The sequence below is a fragment of the Macaca mulatta genome, chromosome 15 (genome assembly GCF_049350105.2).
Source record: "Macaca mulatta isolate MMU2019108-1 chromosome 15, T2T-MMU8v2.0, whole genome shotgun sequence".
Lineage (NCBI taxonomy): Eukaryota > Metazoa > Chordata > Mammalia > Primates > Cercopithecidae > Macaca > Macaca mulatta.
The window spans coordinates 97,440,263-97,459,942 of NC_133420.1; the positions used below are offsets into that span (position 1 = coordinate 97,440,263).

Sequence of the window (19,680 nt, forward strand, 5' to 3'; positions counted from 1 at the left end):
CAAAAATACCTTCAACCCACAAATCACAGGATCTACTTGTCAGAACTGCACAGTCTATCTCAGTATTTTAAAAAGTCAACATCTGATCTTCGTAACTGGTGCAACATCTGTAGCAACAAAAGTACCTCACAATATGCGTTTTTAATAATATATGAGATACATAAGAAAAAGATCTTGCTTGATTTTCTTGTCAACAACAGTAGAAAGGGGGATGGGGTTATCAGAAATATTAGCCATCCACTTATCAGAAGTCGAGTTTGAATGGGAGAACAAACTCTTACCTTATGCATTTGATGCATGCTTTCCTGTGGGAAGTCTGTGGACCCCATCGTCGGCATAGGATGGGAGACACTCGGAGGTCCAGGACTTGGCCCCATCATGCTGTGGACGGAACCTGGGGAAGGTCCGGGTCCTGGACTGGGCCCAAGAATTGGCCCAGGGGAAGGCCCAGGCCCTGGCGAAGGCCCTGGGTGGGGCATCGCACCAGGGTCTGTGGGCGTGGACATCTACTTCTCCTGTCTCTGCCAGTCAGTAGAGTAATGCTAAGTTGAAAAGCAGAAAAAAGGAAGGCATGTTTTAAACATGATGTTAAGATCAGAATAAAACAGTTGTTAGCATTTGATGGTGCCATTTCTGTAACAAACATCAAACAGAGCTGCCCTGTCTATTCCAGATGTTTGAGTGAGTGTGATATACATCCATCTGCCCTAGTCTTTATGAAGACCACTTGTTTAAAAAAACACACACACTAAATGATTCCACAGAAAAATATAAATCATCTAAGATACAAAAAGACTCACTGGAGAAACTCAAATTTAACACATAAGCAGAATTCTAAACAAGTTTGAAATTTATTACTTAAGTCAACAGATGCTCTCCATTACTTACTGCCTTGGACACCTTACAAGTCATTAACCCCCACAAACCCATTAAAATACAGAACCCTTTCAAAAGTATCCAACCAAGACTCATTTTCATAAGTGAGTGGGCATTCAAAACTTCAAGATAGTTAAACGGGGAAAAATACAATCTTCTAATCTGAGAATGAAAGAGAAGTCCCAATCATGAAAAAAACCAAAAGCTACAGGAATCAGACAAATATGGGTTCAAATACTCATATATGTAACTACTAGCTACTTTATTTAATGGTTCTTCTTTTGATATTTCAATGCAATGACACGTGTGAAAAACCCAGCTGTAGTCTCACCACAACAAATGGCCACCCTTACTTAGCACTGCTTTCCCCACCAACTCCACTCTACCAGAAGTGATCAGGAGGGACAGTTTAAGATGTGATCCTCTTGCCAGCTAATTAATTGAAGCAGAGACCCCTAGGACAGTTAAAACCAGGGATTTGGCTGGGTGTAGTGGCTCACACCTGTAATCCCAGCACTTTGGGAGGCTGAGGCAGGTGGATCACGAGGTCAGGAGATCGAGATCAACCTGGCTAACATGGTGAAACCCCGTCTCTACTAAAAATACAAAAAAATTAGCCAGGAGTGGTGGCGGGCGCCTGTAGTCCCAGTTACTCGGGAGGCTGAGGCAGGAGAATGGCGAGAACGCAGTGAGCTGAGATCACACCACTGCACTCCAGCCTGGGCAACAGAGTGAGACTCCATTTCAAAAACAAAAAAGCAACAACAACAAAAAAAAACAGGGATTTGTCCCAGACCTGGCCCTGGTCAAGAATCTTGAGAGAAGTCATCCATGACTACTGGATCAGAGCTCACCACAGACAAGGTGTGGAAATTCTGGTTCTACAATTTCAGCAAAACTATATTCCACCACCCACACTCTTAAGGCTTCTTGGCATCCCCATTGGAAATGCCTCATAGAGTGGGTACAACTGCATCTTGGATATGAGCCAGAATGAGTAAATAAGCTGTTTTTCACATTCTGATAGAGATCAATGATGCCAGCAAGATAGCTGAATACCACTAGCAACAGTAATTGCTCTATATTATGATGTTACCTTGGAGGCACACACCTGTACATGGAGAAAGTTCTTGCTGTCAACCTTACAAAGTACAGAATGACATACCCTAAGTGATTTGCTTACCCATTATTTAGTGGCAGAGATGGAATGAGACTGTGGTGGCCTAGTCACCATAGCAGGGCTCTTTACCCACAGGGGAATGACGGGCTGGAAGGGCAGTACAAAAAACACATTCTTTCCATTCCTAGCGACCCATCGCTCGCACTGAATCTCTAGAGTATGAGGGCCATGAAGGCAGGGCATGCTCGGTTTCCCTTCCACGTTCCCAGCACCTCAACCAGCATATAGTCATAGCTCAAAAATTATCTGATGAATCCACTGCAGAGGAAATTTCAAGGGCCAACTATTAATAAAATCAACTATTTAATTTTAACTTTAATTTTTCATATTTTTAGAGACAGGGCTTCTCTCTATTGCCCAGGCTGGAGGACAGTGGAGAGCTCATGGCTCACTGCAGCCTCAAAACTCCTAGGTTCAAGTGATCCTCCCCCACCAGCCTCCCAAGTAGCTAGGACCACAGGCGGCACCACATGCCAAGCTAATTTTTTTTTTATCTTTTGTAAAGACAGAGTCTCACTATATTGCCCAGGCTGGTCTTGAACTCCTGGCCTCAAGTGATCCTCCCACTTTGGCCTCCCAAACCACTGAGATTACAGGTGTGAGCCACTGCAGCCGGCTTCAGTTAATTTTATAAATAAAAACCACAGAGCGGTCAGTGTTTCGGTTGTGTTCCCATAAAGATATCCTTAAAGTGTAGGCAAGAATTTAGGCCATTTTGACAAATAAATTAGAGCTAAAACGCAAAGCAGTCAAAGGCTACTTCAGAGTGATCATAAGCAGGGGATCAAAACAGGACGAAGGGAACCCAGTACAAGTGGCTTCTAAACAACAGAGGAGCCTCAACAGTGAATTACAGCCTTGAATTCACTAGAGAGCCCAATGTTATTATTTATTCTTTGTGATGAACAAAGCAGACGGAAGTAACTTTTTTTTTTTTTTTTTGCTTTCCACCACCTCACACAGGTTCAGTCAGCATTTTAAATTTAGGAAGCTGACGTCAATTCAGTGCTACTACAAGATATAATGTTCTTTCATGTATATCAGCACGCTAATACACCCTTTTATTTTTTAGTGAATAAAAGGAAATTGCTTACTTCCTGTTACGGTTTACACTGAAATCAGCTTCAATAGGTATTACAGTAATATAACACGAGTTTGAACAATGAAGATACAAATACTGAAGTTAGTTAGGCTGATATTCCTACTTTTAATATAATTGATGCATATTAAATATGAAATTCTAATATATATTAGCCCATAACGCTACTTTCCGCTTGCATTATCATTTCCACCTGGGAATCTCAGAGAATGTTGTAATTACTCATATATAGTCCCATAAAAATGCTTCTCATTTTTTTGTTGAAGGAAACTATTAAAAATGTCTTAGAGGGAAAACAAGTTACAAGGGAAGTGGAAAATTACGGGCATATAATTGGAATGTTAATATAGGAACATGTTATATAGGAAACTAATAAGAAGAGAACCTCAGATGCCTGGACTTCAATGAATGTGTGTGGCTCAGACTAACAGTAAAGTTTAACAAATGAAGAAACTTAGCCTATGCCATATAACTAATGAATGGCAGATATCTGGACTCTCATAGAACTTGATGTGATATTCACTGATGTCCCACTGGGAGCTGAGAGACCTGGGTTCTGGTCTCAGGGTCACCACCAACTCTGGGGCCCTGGGAAAAGTGCCTTTCCTCTGGGGTCTTGACTTCCTCCAGGCTCAGGATAGGAGTATCTCAAAGGACCCTTCCAGCTGTCCATCTATGACGTGATGCCTGCTGCCTCCAGAGCATCTTGAAGACTTCATCCAAACCTGTGTGTTGGAAAGTCCATTAATGGACTCCCAAGGCAAAATCAGGGCTGCCCTAGGATCTGCTGTGGCTACCATCACCCAAGTATACCCAAGGGGAGGACTCTCAAAGATGAGGTCTATAATCCTGGCCTCTTATTCTTCCTCTTCATTTCGGGTGGCAACTTTATTTTACAGTTCAGGTATATAATTAAACTTTCCCACAGTATGAAGAAACCTGGGGAAATAAATTAGAAAGAGGTGCTAGTCTCAAGCAGCACATCATTACTAAGTTAGTATGATTAAGGTTTAAAGTCCAGTATTGGTCAACTCCGCTTCTCCCTCACCAGCCCTGCTGGTATCCCCTGGACTCTCTGCCCCTTTCTTCTCCAAAGCACTAATGAGACAATAGAGATAGGGTGGTGATGAAAGCAGTAAGCATAGTAGGGTAGGCTGGAGGAGAGGGCCCAGATGGACTTCACAGGGCAGTGGTAGGTCTGCTCACATAATAACACACAAAATCTATTTTTATTTTGTGTTGGGAGAAGGAGGGAGTTTCACATTGTCACAGAAAAGAACAACCTGCTCCACAAGTATCTGTATGTGGCTAACAACATAATGACAAAAATGTATCTGGGGAGAGGGGGACACAGCAACCTCCCCATACACATGCATTGCTGGTCCCCATCTTCCCCTAGACCAGGACTCCCTGAGGGCCAAACCACTATGTTCTTAGGCAAGAATTTCTCAGCAGTATACTCTGTCTTGATTTCATCCTTACTTCCCACTTTCCCACATTCACAACTAGAGACTGTGTGTTTTTAAAAAGAAGAGGCCCCAGAGGAACTTTCCAGAGCTCCAAACACCACAGTCATCCTCCCTCGGCCAAATCTCCATCCTCTGCCCTTAGCTGAAAGGCTCAGCACAGCCATCCGCGTATTAAAAGTTCGACTTCACGGAATTTTAAGGGTCACCACTCCAAAACTTGTGTCTTACAGTCTAATTGTAATCAACAGAAACACCAAAGACCCCCACATGTAGAGTAATATTTGAACACACCTATGTGTGTTTCCTAATAATTCTGGTGACTTGAAGAGACATTTCTCCACACCCCCATTGAAAAGATGACAGCAGTAAGGCAGAAAGGGAAAACATAGCTTCCCCAAAGTAACATCTGCAACAGGAGAGAAACCCCAGGCAGAACCTTTTATCTCTTGACTCCCAGTCCAACACTGAGCTACTACACGGATGAAGCAAGAAATGTTTCCACCAGAGTTTTCACCAGGCCAGAGCGATGTGCAGGGTTAGAAAGTCGAAGACAAAGAAAAAAATGTCAGAAACAATGGGAGGGATATCTTGCAAGGACTAGGCTTTGGCTGTGATCATATATTAACTTATCACAGGCTAGAGAAGTAAAGAGAAGCCCTGAAATGTGAAATGAAGACAATGTCATAAACTGAAAAGGTCGATGATGTTTTAGTTACTTATTCCCTACTATACCGAGTATCTACCAGGTACAAGGCATGCAGCGGGTACAAAAATGAAGAGAAGGCTTACCCCACAACTCTGGAAGTCGGACAGGGAAATGAGACTTGTGTATAAGTAGCAACAAGAGAAAAATATTGAAAGATCCTATAGGACACGGAGGGGTACAGCTAATCTATCCAACACAGCCATAGAGTGGGAGACACTACTTTTAGCTCAGAGGGTAGAGGAGAGAAAGGAATTAGGTAAAGTATAATGGAGAAGGTAGCATTTCAGCAAGGCCTTTACGTTAAAAAAAAAAAAAAAAAAGTTCCCTAGAAACTTCTGGTTTCTAGTCACAGAGTTTAGGGAAGCACAGCAACCTTGACAATATGTCTTAAATTGCTCTTCACCAAACTTCATAAGAAAGCACAAGGAAATCTTGGATCTCCAGCCTGTCTTTTTTCGCTGCTCACTTTACAGAAAAACTTTGAGCTCCAGGTTAAAGGTGGAATATCAGAAATAAAAGTTAGGCCCAGTCCACATCTCTAAGAAGATCCCAGTCTTATTAGCGTTCTGGCTGTTACAGGAGAACTGCAAGGTTCAGGAGATAGTTAAGATAAGAGTTCTTTTTATGTCTGTTTGCTGATTCAGAACATCTCCCCTGACCTGAAGGGCTGCCTCTTGTTTTCTATGTGGCTTTCTCTATAAAGGAATTGATAATTCACCCACAAGAAGTAGCAACATCTTTAGAACTGGGCCTCAAGCACTGTTATGCTTAATGGGGAAGCAGTGCGGGGGTAAGGAGAACAGCAATGCAGATAAAGGAAATAAATCTACCCGAAGTTTCTTTTTTAGAGGCCAAGGTTGTCGGGATAAGCGGTGAAACATTACCAAGGCCCACACTGCTTCTTGGTCTGAGCTGTGCAACTTTAAACAATGCATAATGTGATTTATACCACAGATAAAAATCACACTTAGTTTTAAAGTTAACATTATAAGTTGCTCCATCAAGACCCTAGAAAATCATTGAAAACATTTCTTCAGCATTCTTGTGGTTATTCACGACACTTTCCCATTCGTTTCAAAGTCAAATGTGTTTTTTAAAAGTTGTTGGATTAAAACTTTCCTCTGTTCCTTGGGCTTCTGTGAACTCTCCTTCATCTTTCAATCAGGGAAACAAATTAGGATGTGTGTGAGCTGCTGCCCTCACTTTAAATAAACTGCCTTGGGAACCGTCCTTGCCCAGAGTCAGACCTGGCAAAGGCTGTGAGGCAGCTCTGTGCACAAAAGAAGATAACAACAAACTCGGGCAGCAGCTAATTAGTCCCCCATGAACCTCAGACACTGCCTTAATAGGATCCTGCCTCTTAACATTACCACCCCTATAGATACCATGAGTTGCCATCTCAAAAGAGTCTACCTGTGATGCAATTTCATGGTCTTTCCATGAGGACTGACAATGGTCCCACAAAGGAAGAATTGTTTTAAAAAGGGAATTTACGAGAAAACCCAAAGTGTTAAGAAACCCTTTAGCAAAGCATCCTCTACTCTAAGACTCATGTCCATTAGTTGTTATAAAGGTAATCACAGATGACTATCACTTTTAAAATTCAGTGGAACCCAAACTGCTGGGCAAACTGGTCAAAACAAAACCTAACAAACTAAAAAAAAAAAGTTAGTTTCAAATCATGACACTCTGAAAGGTAGTAGGTCATGTACATTTACACATATACCTCTCTCTCCTAGGTTAGGCCCTTTTGCAAAGCAACCTCATTCTGGATGTTGATAAGAATCAACAATAGCCACTTCCTTTTCTGTCTGCCAAGATAAGTTTATTTATACTTTAAACATATAAAAAGAAGAGTCTGAAATACATACTTTAAAAACGTCTGGTTGAAATGGCACATTTTTACTGAAGAGTAAAACTCAACCATCATATGCTGAATGAAATAAAGTTATATGATAGGCACTCATTAAATGTCAACTGGCCCTGACTTTCATAGTAGCAACAATTCAACAATGAACTCCAAGTTCATTGCAGTTAAAATAGGTAACAGCCATTAATGATGTTAATATGCCTTTTAAAAAATCAACAAATGAGTTCATTTAACTTGAGTTTCAACCTCCTTACCTATAAAATAGAGATAATAGTAGCTGACTACAACTTCAATTTTGATACGAATCAAATAAAATATGAGATATAAAGATACCTTGTGAGCTATCATATGCTCGCATTATTGCCAGGATCCTTCTAACAGCTTAATTCCCACTCCGGACTTGAATCCACAATTTGCCAGATTAATCTAAAATATTGCTTTGTTCATGTATTCCCTTGCTCAAAACTTCTGAGACAAGCCTCCAATACAGATTGGGTAAAAGATTCATGCTTTAGCCTGCAAGTCAAGTCTTTCCACAATCTCCGACTTTATCTTCTGAAAATTCTCCCCAACTAGAACTTCTTGCTCCAGGCAACCAGGTCAAAACAGGTACATTGGTCATTCCACGTTCCTTCAGGCCGGGTCTCTTGTGATCTCGGGGCTTTCTTCTGATCTGGGATGCTCAGATGCCACCACCCCCACCTCTGCCCTCCCCCTACAGCAACCTTATCCCATCTCAAAGACCTTATCTACCCCATCAACTCAAGAAAGCTCATCCTGATCTCCCTCTCTGTGTATCACATGGCCCATGCACTTTACCATTTGTTATTTGTACTCAATATGCTATTATAAATACAATATTAAATGTTCAGGTACATTCTTCAAAACACATAAATTATCAATTACAGATCATCTGTTTTTTACAGAATTTTGGACTTTGCTTAATGGTCTTTTAGTATAGGACAACAGCAAGCCACAAAATAATTGTGAATATTTGCGAAGCCATTTATTACACGCCCAGTTCAACAAAGCAGAGGGGGAAGATGGGAGGAGGCTTTCCTTCAGGACATCCAGTTTCCATGTGTGATAACGCATCTCCCAGTGGGATGGTAAAAACTGAAATATACCACATCAAGTAGGTAAAGAAATATAGAATCATCCTGAACCAGAAAAACGCATTTTAAGTGTAAACTGATATAGAATTTCCCTTGGAGAACCTGTAAGCCAATATATGATGTTTCTTTTTGGTTAGAGATTTTTACCATTTTTAAAGAATTTTGAATTCCAAATTCTGAATTTAGTCGTTTTTTTTTTTTTTTTTTTTTTTTTAAAGGAGGGAGTTTCAATTATATTTAATGGTTTTCAAACTTTAAATATTATTTCAACTTCTGTGGGCCCCATTCATCAACTTACAAAACAGCCAGCCCATATTTAAATTAGGCCGGTTTCTAAAAAGTTTCTAAAATATTAGTGCTTGCATAGATGTAGATGATATATTGGCAAAAGATTGATACTTAAGGCCAGGCGCAGTGGCTCAAGCCTGTAATCCCAGCACTTTGGGAGGCCGAGACGGGCGGATCACGAGGTCAGGGGATCAAGACTATCCTGGCTAACACGGTGAAACCCCGTCTCTACTAAAAATACAAAAAACTAGCCGGGCCAGGTGGTTGGCGCCTGTAGTCCCAGCTACGTGGGAGGCTGAGGCAGGAGAATGGCGTGAACCCGGGAGGCGGAGCTTGCAGTGAGCTGAGATCCGGCCACTGCACTCCAGCCTGGGTGACAGAGCCAGACTCCGTCTCAAAAAAAAAAAAAAAAAGATTGATACTTAAATTGATACTAATCCACCTAAAAATACTATAGAATATTGTGATTTTTAAAAATGTTTTAAATCTTACAGGTATATAGCCAGATTATAATTGTTCAAATATTCTGGAAGTCTTAGCTATCTAACAAAATATCCTAATTCATACTAGGCTTCAATTATATAATAATGTATTACAAACCCAGAAATCCAAAAGGACATTATGTCAGAGTTTCAGGCCAAAATCTTGTATTCCATATCTAAAGCATCATTCCAAATGTGTAAATTAATGAGGTGGTTGTATCAAACATTCAAAAGACCAGCTATTTTGTTCCTGAATTTCACTGACTCTAGTCTATGTTTTTCTGAGGTATAATTATTCAAGCATCTTTAACGATATCTTTACAACTTTCACTACTTAAAAGCTCTCTCTCTCACATATCCTACACTTTCAAGAAAAAGTGCTATATTAACATGGGTAATAATAAAGTCATAATAAACAGTAAGAAAGCTGCAGTTGTACAAATCCAGGTTGCAAGATCCCATTTAACTTAATTATAAATATCTTATGTAAATAAATATGCTCTCTTTCATAATGACTCTGGCAGAACATAGTTTTAGACTCCTATACTCCCTTGTAAGTATAAAGTCGTAAGATTCTATATAGAAAAAATAATCACTCCAGGCCTTCCTAAATATGCTATCAAATAAATTACCACCATGTGTATTTTCTACTCACAACTACTTAGGGAATGACCCATGACTTTATTAACCGGCTAAAGGTCAGAGTCCCCTAATAAGAACTCTTCCAAAAGTGACAGAAAATTCACATCCTCTATTGGCCAAAAACATCTCCAAAACACAACATTTAAGGGGAAAAAAACAATTTAGAAGATAACTCTTTTACATTAAAAAGGAGAAATCAGAAATAGCCCCCAAATGTTGTTTTCATACTACGGAAATGTTCTCATCTGCTCACAAGAAATACAGCAGAAGAGAAATGTAACTCATATAGTTTTCTAAGGTCACTCATGTTAACCAAAGAATTTGTCCCTATTGTCCCTTAAAATCGTCTTGACCAGAAACAATAAGAATCAAATCTTAAAGTGGTTAAATCAGGTCCTACCAACACTCCTTCCACTTGCAAATGCTGGGAAATAGTCCTTAGTATTACATTTGTGACAATTCGGTTGCCCTCATGGCAGCATGTCAAGATGTCATAAATAGTGATTTATTATTTCTCTGGGGTATCAAAAAGCTGCTGACCTAAGAGAGTTTGACAAAGGCCTTGTTTACAAAGGAAGACTTCTAAAGGAGAAAAAAAAAAAAACAAGAAAACACTGGAGGACAGCACCACTTTTATAATTTATAAAAGTCTTCTTTTTTTATGCTCTTGCTGTAATGCATAATAATAAATGTCAAAATATTACAGTAATAGAAGAAGCATCACAATTGACTTTTAGAAAAGGATGTGATATGCTTTTATACTGGCCTGTAGAATGATTTATCTTAAACTTAATCAAAGAAAAAAATTTTAAATACTTATCTGCAAAAGTGTTACTTTCTAGTTATACCATGTCAGGAATACTTTAAACAGAATTCAAGCATTAACAATATAATACAAGCCGAGGCACTTCTTCTTTTTTTTTTTTTTTTTTTTTTTAATCAATTCTAAGCCTCAGGTGTTGGTCAAAGCACTTTTCAAGAAACTTGACGAGAAATGCTCAAAAACCACTTTACAAACGAACAAAAGAAAAGATCTAAGGCTGCTTTGAACATGCTCTTGTGGTGAATATTTTCTGTGAAACACCACAGTGCAGCTAGTCCTGATGCTGGGCTGTAACTGATATAAGTCATAAGAGAAAGGCTGCATTGAAGGAAGCCGTCCCTCCCCACACCCTCTTCAAGGGTTCTGATACCCCACATTCCTCATTCATTTTAAATGTTCTTTACAAAAATGGCATCTCTCTGATGCCCCCAAGGTAGATGGACCTCTGATCTACTGGGTTGTTTTTATTTTATTTTTTCCCCTCAGTCTACCGCAATAAGTATCTTTTGGACCTAACAGGTGTCTCTAAATCCCCTCTTTACAATAGCAAACATTTGCATTGTAAAGAAACATTTGAGGAAAAAAAGAAAGCAAGGCCAGGAGAATAAAAGAGCAATTAGATTCCTAAAAGAAAAAGTGTGTCTCATTTTGCATAACAATGCAGCAACTAGGATTCAGATCTGCCACGCCTCTTAACACTTCACCAATGTGCTAGAGGTAGCCTGGAAGCCTAAAATGCCAATGCTGGCCAATAAGCTTCTGGTAGTGGCCCCCCAGATAGCAGATGGAGAATATTACTGAAAATATTTGAAGGTTAATATGTAAGTATACACATACATAACATTGGGTATGGCTTTTTAAATTATTATTAGGGTTCTCAATGGTTTCTGAGTCTTTGGTGGTTAGATAGAAATTTTCTGCTACTCAACACTCAAGCAACAATCTCATTATTTATGCAAGCATTCTCTCTTCAGACAAGCAAGGCACAGAACCAGGTGTAAATTTTAAGTCTTTTGAAATGGAAGTTTGAAATTTAACTCGCTATTGGTAAGGCAGAAATGTTAAAAATAACCACTCGATGCAGTAAACAAACTGTGTATCCTTAATGTCTTCCTTGTGCTCTAAGAGTACACATATAAAGTCATACATGCCTACATGACGACCAGAAAGGAGACAATGATGACACCTCTCCAAAAAATTACTAGCCCAGGTCGCTTTGCTTTTACCAAAGCACCAACCTCCATCAGGTTAGGGAGGAGGAAAAAAAAAAAAGAGACAACCTTGCAAAACTCACCCAAAAGTTATATAAACAAAGAAGGGGAGAAGCCCAGTCTAGGCTTTACACCCATGTGCTACTAAAATTACATAACACCCGGTGCAGACATTGAATAAGGAATGGATTCTGCACAACACCCCCACTCCCTCGGCTCCCAAGCTTTCCTCATTCCCTTAAAAAATCCAAACGCCTGGCAAGAGCTAGTGGACGACTTTGAATATTTATTTTATTGCTGGAGTAAATCCTGCGAGAGTTGGAGGTACGTTTAGGCCCGAAGTTTGAATGTGCAACAGCCCCGGGGCGCAGCGACTCACACTCTCCGGACCCGGAGGAGAAAGAACTGACAAGCAACAGCAGCCAGCAAGGCCTTCTTCCCCCTCATGGTGCCTCCCGCTGGAAAGTTTTCCACGCAATCGATCCGAGGACAAGGAGCCCATTTCCCCCGCCTGCCTGACTTTGCAGGAAAGGCGAGCCGGGAGACCGGAGGGGGCTGGCAGGGAAAAAACTGGAAAGCTCCGCACACAGCCGGCGGCAGGGCTGCGCAGGCTCCTTACCTGGAGAACGCGGAACAAAAAGGGGCGCTGGGTTCGCGGAGCTTGGGGTGGCGGCGCGGCCGGCGGACAGGAACCGGTCTCCGAGCCGCAGCTCTAGGCCCGCGCCACAGCCCGCGGCCCGGCCCCCGCCGCCGCCGCTTCCTCCCTCGCGCGCGTCATGTCACGGCAATCAAACATGTCTGTGTGCTGTGTGCGCTTCGTTGCTGTGACTTCCTGATTCTCTGCCGCTCGCGCGCGCACACACACACATTCACAACCACATGCACACGCCACCCCCACCAGCCCTCGCCACCAAACCTCGCCTTGTCCTTCCCGGGCTCCAGGGGAGGGTGCGGGCAGGAGCAGCTGCCCGAGCCGCTGCTCCCGACGCACTGGCTCCTGCGCGCACAACACACTCTCACACTCGCACTCACACTCACGAGCAGACACACTCGCGCCGGCCGGGAGGGCGCGGAGGCTCGAGCCGCGGGAGCTCGCCGCCCCCTCCCACCCCTCCACCCTACTTAGCCGCCCTGCCAAACTTTTTTTTTCCTGCCTGATCCACGTCCAACTTCCCTCCACCCCACCCCCCAAGCAGCCCAGCCAGCCCCGCGCTCACCACCATCCGCAGCAAACGGCAACCCGGATAAAAATAATAATGCAATCCAGGCGGCGGAGGCGGAGGCGAGCGATCAGACACTGGCAGGAGGCGATTTCCCCGCGTGTACCGGAAACCGGCCCAAGTGCCCCGGCCAAGGCGCGGGTGTCCCCTGGAGCCCGCACTGCCGCGCCCCGCCCTGCGCGGTGTAACTGCGCCCAGGCTGCGAGGCCTGGTGCGGGGCACTGAGAGCACTGTGCTCCGTGTGAGCCCTGCGACCGGAGGGCGCCGAGGGGCTGGCGCGCCGGACCGGTTATTTAGGGAAGTGCATCGCGACACCTTTGCAGATGGCATGGCCGTGTTTTGCAACGCAAACGGGAGGAGGGAGGACGGCCGGGTGGAGGGGGAGAGCAAAGGAAGGGGTAAACCAGATTGGGATGGGAATAAAGCAAACTCCTGAGCAGGGAGCGAGAAGGAAGGAGTGCGTGTCATCGTTAAGAGGAGGCTCCTACTCGGTCTCCCCGCCTCCCGCCCTCGCCACCCCCCTATTCCCTCCCCACTGCAGCCCTTCCCCTTCCCGGACGAATGACACCGCCGCTGCCCGATGGTGCGCGGGTCCTGTTTGTGACAGTCAGGCAGAGAAGATTATCGGGATCATGGCCTCCCCTGCCCGCAGCCGCCGTGGCTCTCCCGGGTCCCGGCGCGCCCCTAGCACCCGGACGATCGCAGGCGCCCCACGCCCGCAGCTCCCGCGGCGCTAGCAAGGGGAAGACGCGAAGCAAAAGAACACAGACCCAGGGAGAGGAAGGGCAGGGTAACGGAGCCTGGCGAGCACCTCCGTGCCCGACCTCCTTGGGGGCCTCCTCCCTCCCCTCCAGCAGTGCGGCCCGGGCCGGACATCCCGAACTTCAACACCCGAGCCTGCGCTGCCGCCAGGTACAGGGGCAGGGACGTCCGCAGCGCCCGGGGCGCAGCCCCCTGTCAGCCCCTTTGCCTAAAGGCCTGCCTACCAGTCAGCGTCCCCATCCACGCCGGAGGAAACGCGGAAAGTGGAGGTGACACCTCCGATCAGGCACGCACCGGCCCCGCGGCAGTGGCCGCCGCCTCCTCTGCGCGTCAGCTCGGGCTTCTCCCGCTGCGATCCGCTCACGTCTCCGCAGCCGGAGCCCTTTAAACAAGTCCCTGGGAAGCTGGTGGCAGCAGTGTTCGCTGGCGCCCCGCCGCCAGCCTGGGCTCCTCGCCCTCCTTTCCCGTTCCCCTTCCAACTCTTCCGGGGAGGGTACCTCGGGATGAACAGAAGCGTTTCCATCCTCCTCCCCTGTACCCCAGGCCTTCCCCCTCCAGCTGCCACCCCCCTCCCCCCGCCTCGCTTTTAAGGGGATGGGGGGTATTGCAACCTGGCCGAATGTGTGTGTTGCAACCTTGAGTTGGCAGCGCATCTGACTGCCTACTCAGGATCAAGGCTGTGGTTTGTTGGGATTTTTTTCCTCCTTTGCCCCCTTGAAGTAGTAATTATTACTGTTATTATTAGAACAGCAAGGTTCGGTTGAAACTTTCTCGTTTCTTCCACGGCCGCCTGGGAGCTGTCGTTACAGCATTCCACCTGAGGCCCGCGGGGAGGAGGCGGGCTTTTTTTGTTGTGGCGGTTGGCCCGCCTGTTTGTTTTGGTCTCCTTGCATGCACAATAAATAATAATTAGGATAATAATGAATAATCCCGGGCGAAGGCGGCGCGGTGCTGGAGGGGTTTGCGCGGCGGCTGCAGCGGGGCGGCCGAAGGGAGGGGAAAGAGGAGAAAAGAGTTGTAAGTTATATTTACCTTGCTCGCGAGGAGTGTGCTGGCTGAATCTCTTCCCTCTCTGAGTCACCCAGAGTACAGAAACAGAGGGAGAGAAGACTAGATTATGAATATGACTTCATTGATGACAGCCGTCCCCTCCTCTTCCTAAACTCGGGCTCCGCCCAGCGTCCCACCCTCGCCTCCTCCACGGGCGCCGGAAGACGTGCCGCAGTTGGCCCCGCGCGCCGCTCCTCCCTGCCCGCCCGGGCGCGGGTTGGCGGGACGCGCCTGTCACTCGCCCAGCTCAGCGACTCCGGGAGCGCGGGGGGAGGAGGGGGCGGTGTGCAAGAATGTGGATCGAGACAGCTCTACTGTATGCGTGGATCCGTGTGTGCCTGCAAGGCGCCGGCTCTCGGGCGGTGTTTGTGCCTGGAGCAGAGAAACTGCGCAGGATGCAGAAAGCCCCCAGCCCTGCTGGAGTTGGGCGCCCGCTATCCCTTCCCTGGGAGTCCTCTTCTGCGGGCGCTGCGGGGCTCCTCCAGGGAGACTGGGGAAGGGGAGGAGGCGAAGCAAAAAGGGAGGGCAGCCGTAGTAATAGCGCGTAGTAGTTTGGGGGTATGTGGAGAAGGTGCTGGAATTTAACTGTGCCTCCGCCTGCCAGTGCGAGCCTGCAGAGAGAAAGGGAGGGGATGGGGGGGAGGGCTCCGAGTGGCACCAAAGCTGTTTGTGGCACAGTGTTGACTGTGGAAAAAAACGGGCATTGTCGTGCCGGCTGAAACTTTTTCTCCCCCTTCCCCAAGGCTGTCATTATAAATCTGCCCCCTATTCCCCGTAAAAAAAAAAAAAAAAAAAAGAAGAAGGCGGGCACAAAGAACATTCCTGCCAAATCTGTCTCTTCCCTGAAGGACTGCAAGCTTCCAAATGCCAACGAGGGAGAAACAGCTGAGAGGCTGAACGCCTTATAAATAAGTAAACCCACCCTAACCTCTCTCTTTACCTCGTGGACTAGACACAGCACTATAACCTTCCCTCACCTGCCATCTTCGCTAAAATATTTACAAAATTACGGAAAAACAATCCCTGGGGGCGGGGCTGGCGGGTTAGGGGGTGGCTGAAGCATGGAATCTGGTTTTGATTTAAAAAGAGGAATAAATCTCTTATTCTCTGCAGACCGTAGTCTCTTCCCTCTCACCCCGCATTTAAGACCAATTAAGGCTACAAATTGTAATCTGCTGGCAAGTCGCGGTTTTGAGACCTCTTTGCTCCAATTTTCCTTGAAATACAGTACTTTGGCCGGACCAGTAGGTCAGTGTTTGGTGAGACAATTTTATTTTTAGTTTTATGAAGTGTGAAAGAATGTTAGGAGATTTTAAATCAGGGCCCTATTACTTTAGACTCAGATTAATGTAGGTGCTTGACTCTTAAAATTAAAACTGTTCCTATGCAGTAGTGTTATGAAAAGTATGATTTATCCCTTATTTCGTAATGTAATGGCTTAAATTAGTCATTCAAAGTGCACTGTGACTATCTGGTTGAGGATTTTTCCCCCTAGAGTAAAATCCTATTTTAAGACCATTTTACTGTTGCAAAATTGACTCCATTTGAGCAACTGGGTCTGAAATGCAGTTCTAGGATGCTTAAAACTTCAAGCTGGATAAGTTGAAGACAAGAAGTAATGGAAAGAACGCCAAATGCTGCCATGTAGTAATTAAGAAGCAAGAATTGTTTATATCACTAGTCCACTGCTGGCTGAAGGAGAGCCCACCAGGGCACCATTTTCATGATGGCTAGGAGTGTTGGTGATCACCCACCCCATAGCTTTCTAAGGTCTTATTACTTGCTTGTTAACTTTAGCTTCATCATTTTCTGTCTATCTTGAAGTGAACCTCAAGACAACAAAAGATAATAATACCGCTAAGAGAAGTAGAATATAGTGCGCCCTGAAGGATCCATTGTAAGAACTTGCTTTTCTGCCTGAGGATATGCCGGTGTAACTATTAACTGAGAAATATATAGTGAGAAATTTTAAGCAAGATTAGTAGTGTAGTAAAAGTGTAACATAAATACTAACTTCTAACTGCCTAATAAGTCGCAACTAATAATATAGCCGGATGACCTAGCTGTCTCTAATAAAGAGATTTAACCTAATAGCAATGCTTATTACATTGAGAGTATTAGGTTTTAATTTTTTAGGGTCTTAATTTGTTTCCCTGGCATGCCAACCTCACATGCCAATTTTCAGAAATTGATAACTTCACTTTCATTCCCTTGTGAATAAATGCCCTTTATCCCCTTAAGATTCTACCTCCACTTGCCATGCAAATCCTCAAAAAACAAAAACAAAACCCAATCAGTTAGTAAGTCCCTGGAAAAAGAAACTGTCCATTCCTTCTGGCATTTTGTCAGAGGGAAAGTAAAGAAGAAAATATTCCCTTTGTTATATGTGTATATTCTTCAGCTCATACAAAATTTTGATGTTGTCCTTGGAGGCGTTGGTGTCCATGTATTGTATATGCACAGCTATGGGAATTGAAAATAAAATATATCATTGGGAACAGAGATTAAATATAGATACTGCATCTCCCTCTCCCTTCACGTTGGTCTAAGAAAGCACCACCTTCCCCCATCACCCTTCAAGTCTTTCCTCTAAAAATCCATCTTGTTTGTAGTTTGTACCCCAGCAGTTAGGAATTTTATAAAATAAGGCCTAAACTCAGGAGAAATGAAAAGGCAGCATCATTCACTTGGTACAAAAAGAAGATTGTAGAACATATAGCATGAGTTTCACCTCTGAGGTAAAACGAAATTTAACAATTGAAGTTAAGGAGGAAAATGATGGGGTTTTTTGTTTTGTTTTGCAGAAAATCATACAAAAGCAAATGTGGTTGGAGGGTAAAAGGACTCCAGGAGGCTGCACAGAGTGCTACATTCACACGAAGCTTTTCTTTTTGGACTTTGATGAGTCATAATGTGTTCTCTGAACTTGCTTTTCTCTTTCTAGTTTGGTATCAAAAGATAGAAGTCACTTTTTCATGTCTATATGGCCACGTTCACTTGTTATGTAAGTCTGCTTTGGTTGGCATTCTGTATAGAGGAGATATTGGATTTCAAACTTGATATCTGGATACAACACCCTCATAAAGAATAATTCCATGCACAATGTTAGGAAGCTTCTAGTCCCAACAGACAAACTGCTAATGCTGCCTGAAATGTTGCCTAGCTTCAAACATAAGCAGGTAAGACCATTTAGGCAGTGAGTATTTCATCTTCAGTTATGGAAACCAAGCTTTGACAAATTGAATCAGCTGACATTTAATTTAAAGAATAGTTTAGAATTAGCAAGTAAATTTATTACAGAAATCAACACTCCTCTCTCTCCATTTTTCTTTTTTTTCTTTTTGAGTCAGAGTCTTGCTCTGTTGCCCAGGCTGGAGTGCAGTGGCAGGATCTTGGCTCACTGCAACCTCCGCCTCTCAGGTTCAAGGGAATCTCGAACCTCAGCTTCCCAATTAGCTAGGAATACAGGTGCCCACCACCACACCCAGCTAATTTTTGTAATTTTTGTAGAGACAGGGTTTCACCATGTTCGCCAGGCTGATCTGGAACTCCTGACCTCAAGTGATCTATCTGCCTCTGCCTCCCAAAGTGCTAGGATTACAGGTGTGAGCCACCACACCCCGCTATCTCTTTTTTTCTAATGGGCATGTTCAATAAATTATGTTTTTCACAATCATTCCCCTAAGATACCACCCCCAATTCTCTTTATGATTATATCGTTCTTTAGCTTAAAATCCTTTGTCTGTTCCCAATCCATTTTACGATAAGTTTCAAACTCCTTCGCATGTTATCCTAGGCTGTGCATGGACAGGTCTCTACCAGCGTTGTAGACCCCGCTGCCAAAATGCTTGGGCTCAGGGAAAACCTGTCTACCGTTTGGTTCCTAAGTGACCACATTGGACATTTTCCCCTCTGACTAAAGTGCAGGTCCTCAACCCACATCCTCAAGACTCAACTGTGACCCAGAATCCTTCTAGTGGTCTTCCCTGTTCTCCCCAGGCAGAGGAAGCTGCTTGTCCTGCTCTGCTCCCATAGCAACCAGTGTGCACCTCCATTATAGCACTTGGATGCAATTATTCGTTTGGTGTTGTCCTCTAGATGGTTAGTGCCTGAAGGGTGTTTCGATTCATCTTTGAAACTTCAGCAATTAGCCTGATACCTAGCACATTGTATTTAAAAAAAAAAAAAAAAAAAAAAAACTTTGTTGAAGGAAAGGATGAGAGATAGATAATAAAATTACCTGACATAGAAAATTTAGCAGGTCTTCACTATTAGTAATTATCATGTTAATGAACAACATCAATAAGTGTTCCGAATCTTTACATTCTCTGCCAAGGCTTGAAAAGGCTTGGAAAATGTTTTTGGTTTTTGTTTTATTTTGTTTTGGGGAGGGCAGATGTGGGAAGATGAGGAGAAGTTACAGCTCTTGTAGTTATAGAAAGAGCACTGACAAGTGGTTTTGTTTGTTTGTTTTTAAATTAGGATAGGAGTAACATGAATGCATACATGGCAATTGTTTAATACAGTAATAATAATTATAATTGCAGCTCCTTTTCATTTCTGTTTTAAATTACATGCCTGAAGTTGTGCAGAGACTTGTACATATGTTGTTTAATCCATTTAACCCTATGAGATCTATGACTTCATCTCCATTTTATAGGGGAGGAAACTGAGAATCAGGAAGTAATTTGCCTAAGGCAGCGATCTCCAAAGTGGAGTGACCAAGACAATTCATTGTGATATAGGAAGAGCAGAAGAAATTGTTTCTTTTTTCTTTGATAATTAAAAAAAGTAATGATGCCAGGACAAAAAAAAGAGCTTTATGTGTATTTATTATACTCATTGACCCTTGACCCTAGAGTCTTTACATGGTCCCTAAGTAAACTG

At 43.8% G+C, this 19,680-nt stretch overlaps 2 protein-coding genes across 29 annotated transcripts in view; one reads left to right on the forward strand and one right to left on the reverse strand.

Moving 5' to 3' along the window:
- Window positions 1-19,680, reverse strand: part of SMARCA2 (SWI/SNF related, matrix associated, actin dependent regulator of chromatin, subfamily a, member 2) — a 222,486-nt gene that overhangs the window by 166,276 nt on the left and 36,530 nt on the right. For 4 of the 28 annotated variants that reach the window (XM_028835203.2, XM_028835201.2, XM_028835202.2 and 1 more), the window contains exons 1-2: window positions 14,776-14,833; window positions 282-542 (exon numbers count right to left, since the gene is read on the reverse strand). In XM_028835203.2, the coding sequence (XP_028691036.1) occupies window positions 282-506 (225 nt within the window). In that variant the 5' untranslated portion in view covers window positions 507-542; window positions 14,776-14,833. Of the gene's footprint in view, window positions 1-281; window positions 543-12,140; window positions 12,301-12,380; window positions 13,443-13,967; window positions 14,241-14,775; window positions 14,834-19,680 lie in introns of those variants that run through there. The other 24 variants (XM_077966150.1, XM_077966139.1, XM_077966147.1 and 21 more) reach the window with 10 other exon arrangements.
- On the forward strand, window positions 13,543-18,992 carry LOC144334715 (uncharacterized). The gene is made up of 3 exons (XM_077966154.1): window positions 13,543-13,893; window positions 15,907-16,041; window positions 17,598-18,992. Exons 1-2 carry the CDS (start codon window positions 13,543-13,545, stop codon window positions 15,937-15,939), a joined length of 384 nt encoding a protein of 127 aa, XP_077822280.1. The 3' UTR covers window positions 15,940-16,041; window positions 17,598-18,992.

Bases quoted from the DNA above. Each gene is read 5' to 3' on its own strand.
- LOC144334715 (XM_077966154.1), top strand. From the start codon at position 13,543: ATGACACCGCCGCTGCCCGATGGTGCGCGGGTCCTGTTTGTGACAGTC. The intron at 13,894-15,906 runs GTACAGGGGCAG...TATTCTCTGCAG, and splicing joins CGAGCCTGCGCTGCCGCCAG to ACCGTAGTCTCTTCCCTCTC.